Below are 14,367 nucleotides of genomic sequence, written 5' to 3' on the forward strand. Positions count from 1 at the left end.
GAACAGCAGCAGCAGTGGAGTGGAGTCAACCAGAGCCTATAGTGCTACAGAGGGCAGAGCTAGAGAAGTAACCCAAGACTTTGGAGGAGCCCAGAAGATCACGTGTGGATGCCAGACATTGGAAAAGAAGCCGTAACATTGAAGTTGCCTTAGAGACCCCAAGATTTTTGAGACGTCAGAGCCATAGCATAACTGCTGAGGAAAACTGCTAACAGGGCATGAAACCAGTCCAGGAGAAAGAAGTTTGTTATAGTCAACAAAGATGAAAAAGGGGTTGGAGATCAAAAGACTGTTTTGACATCAGACATGGAGATGCAGAGTTTGGAGTTTGCCCAGCTGGTTTCCTGTCTTGCTTTTGGGATTATAGTTGGTTAGATGAATCTCAGAAGAGACTTTGAACTTTGGACTTTTTAACATTGTTGAGACTGCTATAGACTATGGTGACTTTTGAAGTTGGACTAAATGTATTTTGCATTATGCTATGTTTAGGTACGGCCCCCATAGACTCATGTATTTGAACAGGCCTGTGGGAGCCAGGGAGTAGAATGTGATGGTTTGCGTATGTTCAGCCAAGGGAGTGGCATTATTAGGAGGTGTGGCCTTGTTGGAGTAGGTTTGTCACTGTGGGTGTGGGCTTTAAGACCCTTACCCTAGGTGCTTGAAAGCCAGTCTTCCACTAGCAGCTTTCAGATGAAGATGTAAAACTCTCAGTTCCTCCTGTGCCATGCCTGCCTGGACGTTGTCATGCTTCTGCCTTGCTGATACTGGACTGAACCTCTGAACCTGTAAGCCAGCCCCAACTAAATGTTGTTTATATGAGTGTTGCCTTGGTCATGATGTCTGTTCACAGCAGTAAAACCCTGACTAATACCGAGGTGGAGCATTGTCAAGGACAACATCCACACAGCTCACTGATTATGGAGAGGCTGAGGTGATGCCTGCATGGAGCCTGCACCCTTGCCTTCCAATCTCTTTGGCTTGAGAAGGTACTCTACAGGCTGTGGGTAGCAACCCAGCCACAGAACCATCAACCAATATTCTGTCTTGCCTGAAAGGTATGCTGGGACAATGGTAGTCACAGAACTTGTGGGGTGGCCAACCAATGCCTGATTTAACTTGAGGTCTACTCCCGAGAGGGAGTCCAGGCCTAATACTGCTTGTATGACCAGAAACTGGAGGCTGCTTAGCACAGAGACCTAGGGTAGAACCAAACATGACTGATCCAAAAACAAATCAGTGAAATGATCCCTAACGATATTTTGCTATACTCATATTTGTCCAGTTGTCATCAGAGCAGTTTCCTCTGCATCAGATGGGAGCAAATCCACAGCCAGACATTATGAGGAGAAAGAGGACAAATAGAAGGTCTCCATTGTGTCCCTTCCCTCAGGTAGTTCTATAGAAGAGGGGGCTGAAGGATTTTAGAAGTCAGAGAGGATGGAGGACACCAGGAAGACGTGGCCCACTGAAACAACTAAGCAGGGATCAGATGATCTCACAGAGACTGGAGTAGCAAGCATGGTGCCTGCATGGGTCTGCACAGGATCCTTTGTGTATATGTTGAGCTTATTAGCGTGGTGTCTCATGGGACTACTAACTGTGGGAGCGGGGGAGTCTCTGACTCTTTTGCCTGCTCTTGGGACCCTTTTCTTCCTGTTGGGTTAACTTGTCCAGCTTCACTGTGAGGGCTTTGCCTTGCCTTGTATTTTGTTTTGTCCTGGGTGGTTGCTGTCCCTTGAAGGCCTGCTTTTTTCTGATTTTCTGGGAAATGGAGGGGGAGTGGATCCTAGGAAAGGGGGAGTGTCAGAAGAAGAATGGAGGAAAAGAAAATTATGATTGAGGTGTTTTGTATAAAAGAAGAATCTAATGTATATATTAATATGTTAGATTCTTCCTTTATACATATGTGTGTATATGTACACACACACACACACACACACACACACACACACACTTTACTAAGAAGTAAGCTTGTGTTGTATGTTATATGGTATTTTCTACACCAGAGTAGCAAAACCCACTCATTCTTACACCTACATTAGCCATCTTTTTCTCTTCCTAATTTTAGTTCAGATTTCAAAAATCCTGAAAATAACCCCTGCCAAACAGGAATTTAGTCTATTTTTTTCACTTTTAATTATGGAGAAAAAAATGGATGGGTTGATACATTAACTCTAAATTGAGGTCATGACCAGACAGACAGGGATATTGCTGGTCTTCTACAATATCAATAATGTTGGGACCATCTCCTTCCAGTCTACTCAGAGAAAGCCTACACATCAATCATAAGTATATCTGCAAAGCAGCTATATGAAAATGGGAAGCAGTGATAGCCCCATTGCACACAGGAAAGGCTCAGCTCTTTCCTCCTGGGATTCTGTGAGTGGCCAAACCCACCTAGATGCTAACACTTGGGACATCACAACCCTGAAACATTCAGCAGTCCTGGAGAAGGGCAGTTCTTGGAACTACCTAGCCTGGCCTGATTCATCTCTGAGCTTTACCAGAAGCTTAAATCAATGAATAGAAGTAGAAACTCAGGGTAGAAAAGCAGATATTTATTTGAAATGGAATCTTCAGCCCGTTACATTAATTTTCTTGTTTATACTGTATGGTGCTTGAAAGTACTTAAGGTGATTTTAGCATTATTATAGTATCATATGGAAGAAAACCAATTAAATATAGGGGAAAGGAACAAGAAGAAAGAAAAAAAGAAATGAGAACACGCTCGGTTGGTGAACAATTGGTTCCCTGTGGTTTCCCAGAGTTGCATTAAACAGTCTGTGAAAGGCACAGAGATATAGAAGTTTCACACTTGCTCTCTTGCTTGGGTTGGGAACTCAGGAATGCTCAGGACCACAGGTGGGGATGCTTATTGTGGAAAATCCCTCAAGAAGTTCCAGAGAGGGCAGGGAGTTCCCACGGGCACTTGCTCATAATATTCCATAGGTTTCCTGTTCCTGGAACACGTTTGATTTCCTCTTAAAGATTCCTGAGTTGTAGTTATGAGAATGCCTTGGTCCGGAGCACCTTGACCTACTGGAACACTCTGGGTTGCTGTGTTTCTGAGGGATCCTATCCTAGCTAGGATCCCTTACAAGTCGGAGACCATGTAATAGACAGAGGGTGTGAAAAGGGATAAATAAAGCTTGGTATTAATCCCACAAACACCTGTTTTGAAAACTCTTCTATCTGATTCTTAGAATCTACACCCAAACTGTGAGACACAGATGTATGGTGTCCCTCCCGAGGCAGCCAGAAATGTTGGTGATGCTGACACGTGCGATCCAAGAAGCAGTATGAGGCCTGGAGACTAAATGACCACGCTCCGTCCGCTATGGGAGCTCTCCCTCTCCTGAGGAACAAGAACACAAAAGCTACATTCAGCTCAATTGATAGCCCGAATATTCGATTCCCAAGGTGAGCGGGTCTAACCCACCAAGTGGTGCATCCTGTATTTCTTGACCTTTTGTGGGGCCATCCTTTTCCTCACAATGGCCTTCCTCAAACACTGTCGATTTCTGAAAATTTCTAATCGTATTCACTCTGCCTCTCACTGTTGTTTTTGGAATAACGCCAATCCAAGGCTTTAGTAGACCAAAGAACAGGCTTTCTTTCCACTTCCCAGTTCATCTCTACTTACCATAAAGACAGCTCTGTCCCCGATTACATTCTGAACCACTCCTCTCTGCCCCTTTCCTTAGCTTCATACTTCAGTATTCCTCTAGAGTTATTTTTCATACTTTTCCAGAACAAACTCAATGGCTTTGCTTCAAAGGATCTCTAGTTACTTGTGGGTCTGTTTGGGTTTTGTTGTTTTCTCATTTGATATATGCTTCTCAAACCTCTCCACGCATGTCAGGGAGGTGGGGGAGGGGGAGGTCATTTGATTACATTTCTGAAAGTCTACAGCTGGAGTTCAGGAATGAGAGCATCTCTGTCTCACTTGAGAAGGGAAGGCACCCTACCTGTAATGAACAGTCCTAAAGATACGCATAGGTATGTCCATTATAGTGCTTCAAAAACTCCTTTCTTATTATGAGGAAAGTAAGTGTTAAGGGCCAAGGTTTCTAATCAGAAAACTCTGGAGTGAAGGTTCTCTGCAAGGGAGGACAACCATGAAAAGAAACAAAGGGACTCTCTGTTCAGGAAGACCTGGCACGATTGAGGGATGCTCACAGTAAAAGATTGCAGATCCAAATACATTTTTTTTACTAATAAAGAATTTAAGGCAAAAATATATATATATAACACCTGGTATTCACTATAGAGCATTAGAGGTTAGTCCAGAAACAAACACCGTGGCTTTCTCCTCACTAGACTAGATGCATATGGGCCAAGTTTTGAAGATGCCAGAGTGTCTTGGAACTCATTCTATTAGGGCAAGATTGGAAAGAGAGATAGTCTGAAAGGGCTTAGAAACACAAGGATCATTCAGCCTGAAGAGTAGAAAGCTTCAGTTTGACTGAGTGAAAGGCTTCAGCTGAAGTCAGCTGAGCAGGCGCTCCCACAGACAGCACAATGTCTGTGTTTCTCTGAGCGCTGAGCAGAGAGCGCATCTTACCTGTTTTACATTACCAGGCGGTTGTGTGCACAGAAGCACACACTTGTGTATATTTACTAAACATTACTCTCGAGGGAGAAGGCTCCGAGTGAGCCTAAAGATATTTAGTTTGTTTCCTATTTCTCTGAGTATTTGAATTTTAAAGTTATGGTAAACCTGTTGCTCATAAAGCCTGATTTAACAGTGACACTTTCTCTTAATGAAAGGACCAGAGAAACTGCAAGTGGCACGAAGTCGAAAGTCGCCATCTAGTGGCCAAACTGCAGTATTGAAAATGGCAAGCTCCAATGCCTTCAGTAATCTGGGCAGGAAGCGCTCAGCGGATCACAGAGCTGGAAAGGCAACATGTTACACCCTTAAAATGAGCTAATCTGCAAATGCAAGCTTTGGTCCAGGGCCTATGGGCAGTGTTAGAATATACAAAGAAGGTTGAGTGCAATTCAGTGATATTTTAGACGAAAATCTTTTCTTCTCAAAGACAACTTTATATATGAAAATAGTAGTAGAATGACTTCTTGTTCACATCTTGATTTCAAAAACAAAGCACTGATGCTAGGGAAAAATTAGGAAGCCATAGTTGCTAGAAAGTATTATGGATTTCAGTGATTGCCTTCTGTCTAAGGAAACAGCGTGGCTTACCAATCGAGAACCAGAGGGCTCCGTTCAAACGGCGGCTTCTCTTTCTATCGCTGTGTGCTTTGCCCTTGTTATTCAACTGTTCTGAGCCTTATGAGGACTCTAGATGGCTCTGTCATCTAGAGCATAATGTCTTCTACCCTTCCCTTAGATTCTAAGGCTTAGAAGGGTTACATACTGTAACTGGAAGAAGATAAAGAAGAGAACCAGGTAACTTAGAGAAAAATGGGGCTCTGATTTTGGAGCCAAAAACTTGAAAATCATATATTTCATTTTCTAAAAAGAAGAGGCACACTTAGTCACTACATGAGAAAGGTCACCATGTGACAGTGGCTCTAGGCACCCTGGCTTTGACAGGCCCTGTGCTTTCTTCCAGGATTCATTCTACTGAGTACCTTACAAAGAAGCAACTGTAATGTGTGTGGATGAGGTCACTCCTTAAGCTTTGCTGAGACAGTCAAAAGGACATGTGAGGGGCCAGACTAGGGCAGTGGGCCATTGGCACACAAATCTTTAACTCAAAATGGGCCTTACAGTACAGGGCTGCTGTGTGGAGTACAGGACACATGCAAAATGGACACAGCCTGTGCCTCACGCTGTTCTCACTGCTGCTTGCTGACCTCAGCGTCCATTAGACACTTGTGAGAAAGTGACACAGCTGCCATTGATGATCTCAGAAGCACCCTTCCTTCTGGGCCACACTGTCTCCCCCGCTCCACTCTTCCATTTCAGTTTGCACCCCACCCTGGCTTGCTCCTTTGCACACCTGTGTTTGGGATACATACATACATACATACATACATACATACATACATACACACACACATACTGATAATTGTGTCCTTCAAAGCCCGTAAGAGACTGCTGTTCTTAGATGATGCCCTGCCTCTGGGGCTTCCCCTCAGAGCTTCCTGAGCCCTAACTGTCTCAGCAGAAGAAGATGAGGAAATGGGTTTGGTCACGGGTAGCCTGTAAGGTGCTTCTGAGTAAGTAGTTTGTTTATGTTTGAGCAGTAGTGGAATATTTTTATAAAGTATAAGCTCTCACCTGGGTGAGCTAATTATCAAACGGTTCCTTAAAGTCTTGGTGCTTTTGAGATAGCATCTTATACAGTAGATAAAGCTAGCTTTGAACTCGTGGCAGTTCTGAGTGCTGGCATTACTAAAGACCATTATACCTGCATTAAAAAAATCCTCTAGGGCGGGGAGTCGGGTGGGTGGGTGGGTGGGAGGGCATCCTCATAGAAGCAGGGGGAAAGGGGATAGGATAGAGGGTTTCTGGAGGGGAAACCGGGAAAGGAGATAACATTTGAAGTGTAAATTTAAAAATCCAATAAAAATATCTTCAATATTCATACATGGTAGAAAAATAAAAAATCATACCTCTAAAAAGAGAGAAGAAAGAAGGAAGGAAGGAAGGAAGGAAGGAAGGAAGGAAGGAAGGGTGGGAGGGAGGAAGGGTGGGAGGGTGGGAGGGAGGAAGGGAGGGAGGCTAGAGGTACTGTGGGCGTCTATCCTCCTGTGCTCCCCCTTTAGAGTGCTAAATAATGACTGGAACCTTCAGTAGTCACAACACTCTAAAGTTTTACTCATAAGGAGGATGCCAGGGTTGGTTGGATTCCCGGGCACACCAGGAAGAGCTCATCCTCACACACAGCACTGTTGATGTTCACTTAAACATTCACAGCTCCTCTTGCCTGTTTCTAACCTGGCCTATGAGAAAGAAAAAAAAAAAAAAGGTTGCCAAGTCAAGGTCCAGGGCCGCAGCTGGAACCAGACGTCCAGCTCTCCACCACGGGGTGCTTAGTCATTCTGAGCCTTAGTTCTTTACCTGCGCACCAGCAGAACCCTCCTGACCTGCCTCCAAGGGCAGAGAAGATAGCTGAAGCGACACTGAGGCAGAGAAGACCCTTTGGGCCTCTTCTGCACCCTGCACTGACTTGACCTTTTCATTCCAAAAAAAGGCAGTACTCCAGCCTGCTGGGACAGTTACGCAGAAAACTCTGCTGGACCTGTGTCAGATGTGGCTAAGACCACAAACTAAGGAGCCTCTCTGATCATGCCCGACCCTCCACAGGATGCCCCAGGCTCACCAAGCGCCTCTCCACATTCCCCTTTTTCATGTTGTTCTTGCCTGGAGTCACATCCAGTGAGCGGTAGCTGGGTGGTTTCTCCTCCAGCCAGTTTGGAGACTGTGAGCGGCGGCGGCTGCGGCGATGGTGACGTCGCTGGGCACCCCAGTTCCTAGGCAGCGACTCTTTCTCCTCTTCAGAGCTCCAAGAACTGGGGCCCGAGGGTAGGGGAGGTGAGTAGCTGCGATGCCTGCGTCTCCCATGTCTCTGGGATCCTTCCCGGGGCTCTGGTCGTCTGGAGGGCCAAGGAGCCTCACTGGACGAGGGACATTCGCTCAGGCTGTCCCAGTCTGACCAGGGCATGGAGGACTCGCTAGGCCTAGAGCGGTGGTGTCTCCCACTCCAATGGGGGTCCAGCTCCCCTCTCCCGGGGGCCCAGGGTCTCATCCCCCGGTCCTGGAGTTCTCGGAGGAAATCCGAGTGATTGCGCTGCCTCCGGCCCTCACTCGGATCCCGGGGTCTGGAAGGAACAGGATTGAGCCGCTGCTGGTGTGAGGAGTTGCTGGTCCTGGAGGGCAGTGGGTCTCTGATCAGTGGGGGCAGGTGGATGACTCTGCGTTCCACAACCTCGGCGGAGCCCAGGGAAGAGAGCATGCTGCAAGGGTGACCAGATTTGGTTCTGAGATCCGGAGGCAGAGGCTGGGCTGGGTTGAGGTTCCGCAATTCTTTCTCCAAATATTCCAAGACGCCATTGGCCACGGGAGGGTGAGCGGCCATCTGGGTCATTGGCATCTGTGGAAGGCTGGACCGTAAGGACAGATCTGAATAAAAATAAGGACGGAGCACACTGAACTGCTGGTCCCAAATACCCTCCTAGGAACCAGGGCATCAAAATGTCACGTTAGTAAGCCGGATTCCACTCCCCCACACCCTCCATCGAAAGACACCCCATTAGTGTGCATGCTCCTTGGCAGACCACACCTCTGCCCTCACCCTCTGCCCTCCCACTCCCATGACTTTCTGACAAAGTTTACCTCGCTGCAGCAGCGGGTTCATTGCATAAGATGAAACTTGGGAGCTCCTGTCCGCCCCCCAGTACAGGGGTTTTTCCATCATCTGAGGACCTAGGGCCTGTACCTGCTTCATGTAGCGGTGGCGGGCCAGGGCTGCAGGGGAAGAAGGAGAAACACAGACCCTTAGCCAGTCCCACCCCTCCCACGTGGTCTGTGCTTCCGGCTTCTCACCTTGGAGCCCGTTCTTACCTATCTTGCATGGAAACAAGAGTTTAGGGGCTATGTCTTTAGCAAGGGGCTGGGAGTGGATTTCCTATATTGAAAACTACATCTCTCACACCCCCAGGAAAGTTTATTTCTAAAAACCCAACTTTCTATCCTCAAAACATGTCTCTGTGTTACTTGCTCTCCAGGTCACCCAAAGGGCATAGGCTGTCAATCAAACTTCGGGTCACACAGAAATGCCCCACATAGTAAAGGCTTAGAGGAGGCCGTGAACCAGCCTGGCAGCTCTTGAGCCTGCAGGGCAAGCTCAGGGCCGTTTGTTCTGAGGGGAAGCACAAGACTGTGGTGTGAGCCTTAAGGATGTTTCTAGCTGGAACACCAGCCCTGGGTGGAAAAAAAACTCATGGGACGAAGGGCAACGACACCTAAAACTGAAGTGCATTGTAGTGGTTCCTTTTTATTCTTCTTCACTAGCTGCTGGGGTTTCCCCTCAGTAAGGTGTGGGCCAGGCAAATAGAAGGAAATACTCCCTTCCTGGGGGAACGGTGCAAAAAAGCAGCACGAAGGGGCTATGGAATGTCATTTCAGTTCCCTATAGGGTACAGCTGTTCTGAAGCACGCAGTCTGCAGCAAATTGCAATTAAAACTTTGTTTTTGTTCCTGGGTTTCCATTTCGAGGTGATCGTGGCTGAGTACTACTTGACTCCCAAAGGCTCTGCCTATCCATGCGTGGAGCAGATGCCCGCTGTGCTTACACAAACTGTGACAGGCTTCCAGCCCGGTAGTCTCACCAACTTCAGGGTTTGCTGTAAAACCGCACAGCTCTACCCAGAAGAGCCGGGCAGAAGGTGGTATTCTGTACCCAGCTACATCTTGTGGGAGGTCTGCTGAGGCCACTGAGAGGCCATGTTCTAACACAACAGGAAGTGGTTGCCACAGAGCCCCCAGAAGAGTCCGGAGCTCCAGCCCCATAAGTGAGTCACAGCCCTGCTAGGAAGAAATCAAACGCACCACACTCGAAGGCTCTCCTAGAGTTGCCACACCTTAATACCAACCCACAGCACTCCAGTCTCAAAGGAGGCAGGAGTAGGGGGCTTATCAGCCCCCTCTACTGGCCACCATCAGTACAGCAACTATTTTGTGTGAGCAAGCTAACCGTTCTCTCCTCACCCAGCTCTTCTCTGTGTTTTGAAACAGAATCTTACTCCATAGTCCAGGTTGGCACCAAACTTAATGATCTTCCTACCTCACCCCCTGAGAACTAAGATTACAGGCAGGGGCCACCACGCCTGGAGATGTCTTTTAATGCGGGAAATAGAGGAAGCTGAGATCACAGAAGTTGCATTCCAACCTGACATCCCACAGCGAGTGCAGATGCCTTTTCTGTCAGCTTGGAACTGGCTGCTTGAGGACAGTTTTGAGGAACAAGAGTGCCAGGCACAGACTTCTTTAAACAAAGGTTCTGAGGGTCAGGTGGACATCAACCTTCCTGGCTATTCTAGCTGCGCAGCTCTGAGTTTTCAGAGTCTCTGAGCTAGACAGATCTTTCACAGAGTTGCTGGAGTTAAGAGGCAAAAACCCATGGAATGGACAACAGGTAAGTCAGTAGAGACCCTCATTGTTATCATAATAAATTATTTCCTAGCTCCTTAGCTCCAGGAGAAAACCCAGGGTATAATGTTTAAGGCAATCTACTAGGGACAGAAATGACACTTCATCAGCCTCTGAAACCTAAACTTCTCCCCCCCCAGTGTCCCCAGAGACCTTCCAAATTCCCTTGTCCATGACTGGCTACCATTCCATACATCCACCTCTCCACTGTCACAGAAGCCGGCCTGACCTTTACCTTCCTGTTACCCCATGGCCTCTCCCTCCTTTGCCTTTCCTCGCTGGTCAGTCATATTTCCAACACCTTGGGAGCTTTTGGGAACGCCATACCCCTTTTGAACTCTTGCCATTTTAGCCTCAGAAATCCACCAGCAGAGACAGACTTTGGACTTCGAGTAACCCTCCTCAGGATGGGCTTTCTTTGGGGGATGGTTCCCTTGAACCTGCCGGTCCTGCTCCTAGGCCCCCCATTGCTCGAGTCCCCTTGAGCTTTACTTCTGCTTTGTGAAGGACAGGAACCAGCCCTCACAGGAAGCCAACCGCTAGGATTCCAGATCACCAAGGTCTGTGTGACTGGAGAAATCTTTCCACTTCTCACTCTGTCCAGCTATATATAGAGAGGGAGTCTCTCGGGGAGGGGCGGCAAGTAACTCAGAGAGAAGAGAACAACAAAAAAAGTCTTCAGTCCCAAACCCTTTCACCTTTAAGTCCCATGACGGTTGTTTGCCAGTACTCGGTGGATTATCTGGATCTACTAAAAGTTAGCACCAATTCGTCGTTCTCTCTAACCTCCCGTTACAGCTCAGGGAGGTGAGAACTGGCTGGGGACATGGGCTGTGGTGGGAAATGTTCGAGGATCTGTGACATCGTTCCAGAGGCTTCCTTCTGCATCTGGCATATTTATTTGTTTGTTTGTGTGTGACACAGCGACTGAACTCAGGGCACCCATGAAAGCCACTGAGCTGTCTCTGGCACTGTACTTTGACTTGCTGTGGGCTCCCTCATACACTGACTGTCCTCCACATGCAGTGACCTCTCTCTTCAGAGCTCAGGCTGCCTCCGCTCTTGCCTCTTTCCTTTTTAAGGCTAGCTCTTCCTTGGTAGAGACCTGATGTTGCCTCCAAGGGTAAAGACACCCATCCATGAGCACCCAACTTCTTAAGTGGGGCTTCCAGTTATTCTCTTCCGGTTCCTTGCTTATAAACATTCTTGGGGCTATTTTGGCCAAAACAAAACACAAATAAACAAAAAAAAAACAGCACCAGAATATTTCCCCTATTCAGAGATCTCTCGGTGACCATTTCCTGCCACTCCAATTCACCTTCTCACCAAATTTGTCAGGAAAGTTAAAAAGTGAACTTGGCTGATCAAGTCCAAGGGCCTTCACTTATGGTCAGCTGTCCTTCGTTTTCATCAGTCCTATTAAAAGAGCAAATGGCCCTTTTAATAAAGAGAAGCCAAGCCTTTGCTTCTCAGCTCACTGATGGGATGCATCCATCATCCATGCTAGTTTTGCCTCGGTTCTGCCTGCTGCTACTGCCCTGTGCTCTAAGGAGTCTTCCAGTAAGGACTCATCTCATCTCACATGGGACTATTCTCATGACAGTGGCTTCTCCATAAAGGCCCCTGAGAGGTAGGAAGCTCCTTAGACTCATGTTGAGTTCTCCCTATTTTCTCCTCTTCTCAGAGTTTATATAACCTCAGCTAATTTCCTACATGGGACACACAGACACAGGTCAGAGGCTTAACACTGTGCATGCATGACAGATACCTCTGAGCTCTGGGACTGCTCTGACCTAGCCCATGAAATGATGATGACATATGACTTTGGTGGCTGTGGGGAGGATTCAGTGGGGAAGTGGACACAAAGGACACACATAGAACAAGCATGCAATGAAAGTTATTTCTCTTTTCCTGTAAACACTAGGCAATCTTTGAGCACAGGCCTGAAACCAGATTCAGACCACTGACCTTGACATCATAGATTAAGTTGGGTGTCTATCATCATGAGTAATCGTCATGTTTTCCTTTCAAACTTTCTTCCTCCACATGGACCGAGATGACAAGACTGGTTGATTGTCTCTGGGGACTTGGCTTTGTCTTCTTCTTTTTTTATGTTTTAATTTCTCAGATTTTTCTACCACATGATACTTTACATCATCGGGAAAAGGAAGTGTTACTTAAAACAAATATGCTAAAAGAAAACTTCCAGTTATAGTTAGTTGATTTGACAGCCATCTATTTACTAAGGAAAGAATTTTATAGACCACTCTCTCATTTCTTCCTCTGTTCTCATCTATTCTGCAGCTTTAAATTTTAGGGTAATTATCATCTTATTACATTTTTATTCTTGTGTGAGTGTGTGTGTGTGTGTGTGTGTGTGTGTGTGTGTGTGTGAATGATGAGTATCTTCCGTGAACGAATTAGATGACTGGTGGCTGGGTCTCTAGAGAGCTTTGGGATGAAGACAGGTTGCCCAAAAGACCAAGGCATGGTTAGAGTGCTGGAATTTTTTTTTTTTTTTTTTTTCGGAGCTGGGGACCGAACCCAGGGCCTTGCGCTTCCTAGGTAAGCGCTCTACCACTGAGCTAAATCCCCAGCCCCAAGTGCTGGAATTTTTTATTCCACTTCTGACCTAGGAGAGAAGAGTTGAATTGCTCAAATACACAAAAAGGAAAACTCATTTAAAACAGATGATCCAAATCCATCTGCTTACGAAAAAGAGAACTTTGTAGGTAGAAACCCTGTTATTGGCCACCTTCCTTGTGGCTTTAGAGTGTTTTTGGAAATCATTTACAGGTACAGCTCAAGTCTTCTGAGCCTGGAAAGGAAGAAGGCATAAAGGGGATCCCAGAAGAGCCAGGAACTTTGACCTAAGATACTTGGGGTATTGAGCGTGTGTGCTATCAGGACCAACCCACTGCTGCCCTGTTCTCTCACCTTCCTCGGGACAGCAACAGTGGGTGGGACAGCAGGGGCAGCGGATGTAGCAGCAGCAATACTGCGGACAACACTGGCACCAGCACACACCAATCAGCAGCAGGAGAAGGAGGGCTCCAAGGATGATGAAGATCACTGTCAGCCAATCTGCCATGGAGAGAAACCGAAAGGGAATGAACTAAATCATCAGAGGGATGTCTCCACTCCAACCTTCTAGACCCGTGGTTCTCAACCTCTCTAAACCGTGACCCTTTATACAGTTTCTCACGGTGTGCTGACCCCCAACCATAAAATTTTTTTCATTGCTGCTTCATAACTGTAATTTTACTACTGTTACGAATTGTAATATAAATATCTGTGTTTTCCAAAGGTCTTAGGTGATCCCGTGAAAGAGTTGTTCAATGTACAGGTTGAGAACCAGTCTCACAAGACACTAGTAAATACAGTCATTGACCTAGATGTGACATTGTGACATACTGACAATAATAATGATAATAATAGTAGTAGTAGTAGTAATAGTAATAAAAAGAAGAAGAAGAAGAAGAAGAAGAAGAAGAAGAAGAAGAAGAAGAAGAAGAAGAAGAAGAAGTTGAGTTGAAGTTTAGCTCTACTAAGAGACCACCAGAGACTTCCAGTCCAATGACAGATCTCTTTGTTTCTGTTTCGCTGCTATTGGTAGGTACTTTTGCACGCAATATATATTGATGGCTGGCCTGAGAGAGCTGCAGCAGCACTTACGCAGCACGATGAGCTTCACCTCCTTATCTGGGTCTCCCGATGTGTCTCCTGGAGCCTCGATGGTGCAATAGTATACCCCATGATCCCACCACATCACTTCATTAATCACAAGATCTGCTCCTGCGTAGGACAGAAGGGGAAAGTGCCAGTTACCAGGGCGTGGGATCTTCGGCGACTCAGAGTTCTCCTTCCCAAGAAGGCCTGTGGTAGATGAGAAAGGGGTCCGGGATCCTTCCTCACACCTTCCCTTGTTCCTAAAGATGGAGATGATGAAGGAACTCCCCGTTGAACCACACTATTAGTTTATAAGGTATCTCCTGGTCTCATGTAATCCCCACTGTATATCCCCGTATGCGTGTGAGGTAGAGATTCCCACTTGTCCCTCTGATGTTGTTCCTTTTTCCCAGGATCACAGAATCATTGGCTATGCATACAGCTGGTATAGCTTAAGTAAATGAATGCCTGTTCCCTTCAAACTCATTCTAAAATAAAATTGTATATTAAGCACTAAGGGATTAGGACCTTGATGGACAGTGTCCTAAAAAATCCCCCCCCCTGTGTGTGTGTGTGTG

At 46.6% G+C, this 14,367-nt stretch overlaps 1 protein-coding gene across 2 annotated transcripts in view; it reads right to left on the reverse strand.

Annotated features, from left to right (window-relative positions):
• Positions 1-2,537: 2,537 nt before the first annotated feature.
• Ildr1 (immunoglobulin-like domain containing receptor 1) overlaps positions 2,538-14,367 on the reverse strand; it is a 33,123-nt gene continuing 21,293 nt past the window's right edge. The window contains exons 4-8 of one of the 2 annotated variants that reach the window (XM_063270523.1): positions 13,796-13,915; positions 13,058-13,204; positions 8,306-8,437; positions 7,334-8,092; positions 2,538-3,355 (exon numbers count right to left, since the gene is read on the reverse strand). In XM_063270523.1, coding sequence (XP_063126593.1) covers positions 3,336-3,355; positions 7,334-8,092; positions 8,306-8,437; positions 13,058-13,204; positions 13,796-13,915 — 1,178 coding nt within the window. In that variant the 3' untranslated portion in view covers positions 2,538-3,335. Of the gene's footprint in view, positions 3,356-7,292; positions 8,093-8,305; positions 8,438-13,057; positions 13,205-13,795; positions 13,916-14,367 lie in introns of both variants that reach the window. The other variant, NM_001127536.3, reaches the window with a different exon arrangement.

The sequence above is a fragment of the Rattus norvegicus genome, chromosome 11 (assembly GCF_036323735.1).
Source record: "Rattus norvegicus strain BN/NHsdMcwi chromosome 11, GRCr8, whole genome shotgun sequence".
NCBI lineage: Eukaryota > Metazoa > Chordata > Mammalia > Rodentia > Muridae > Rattus > Rattus norvegicus.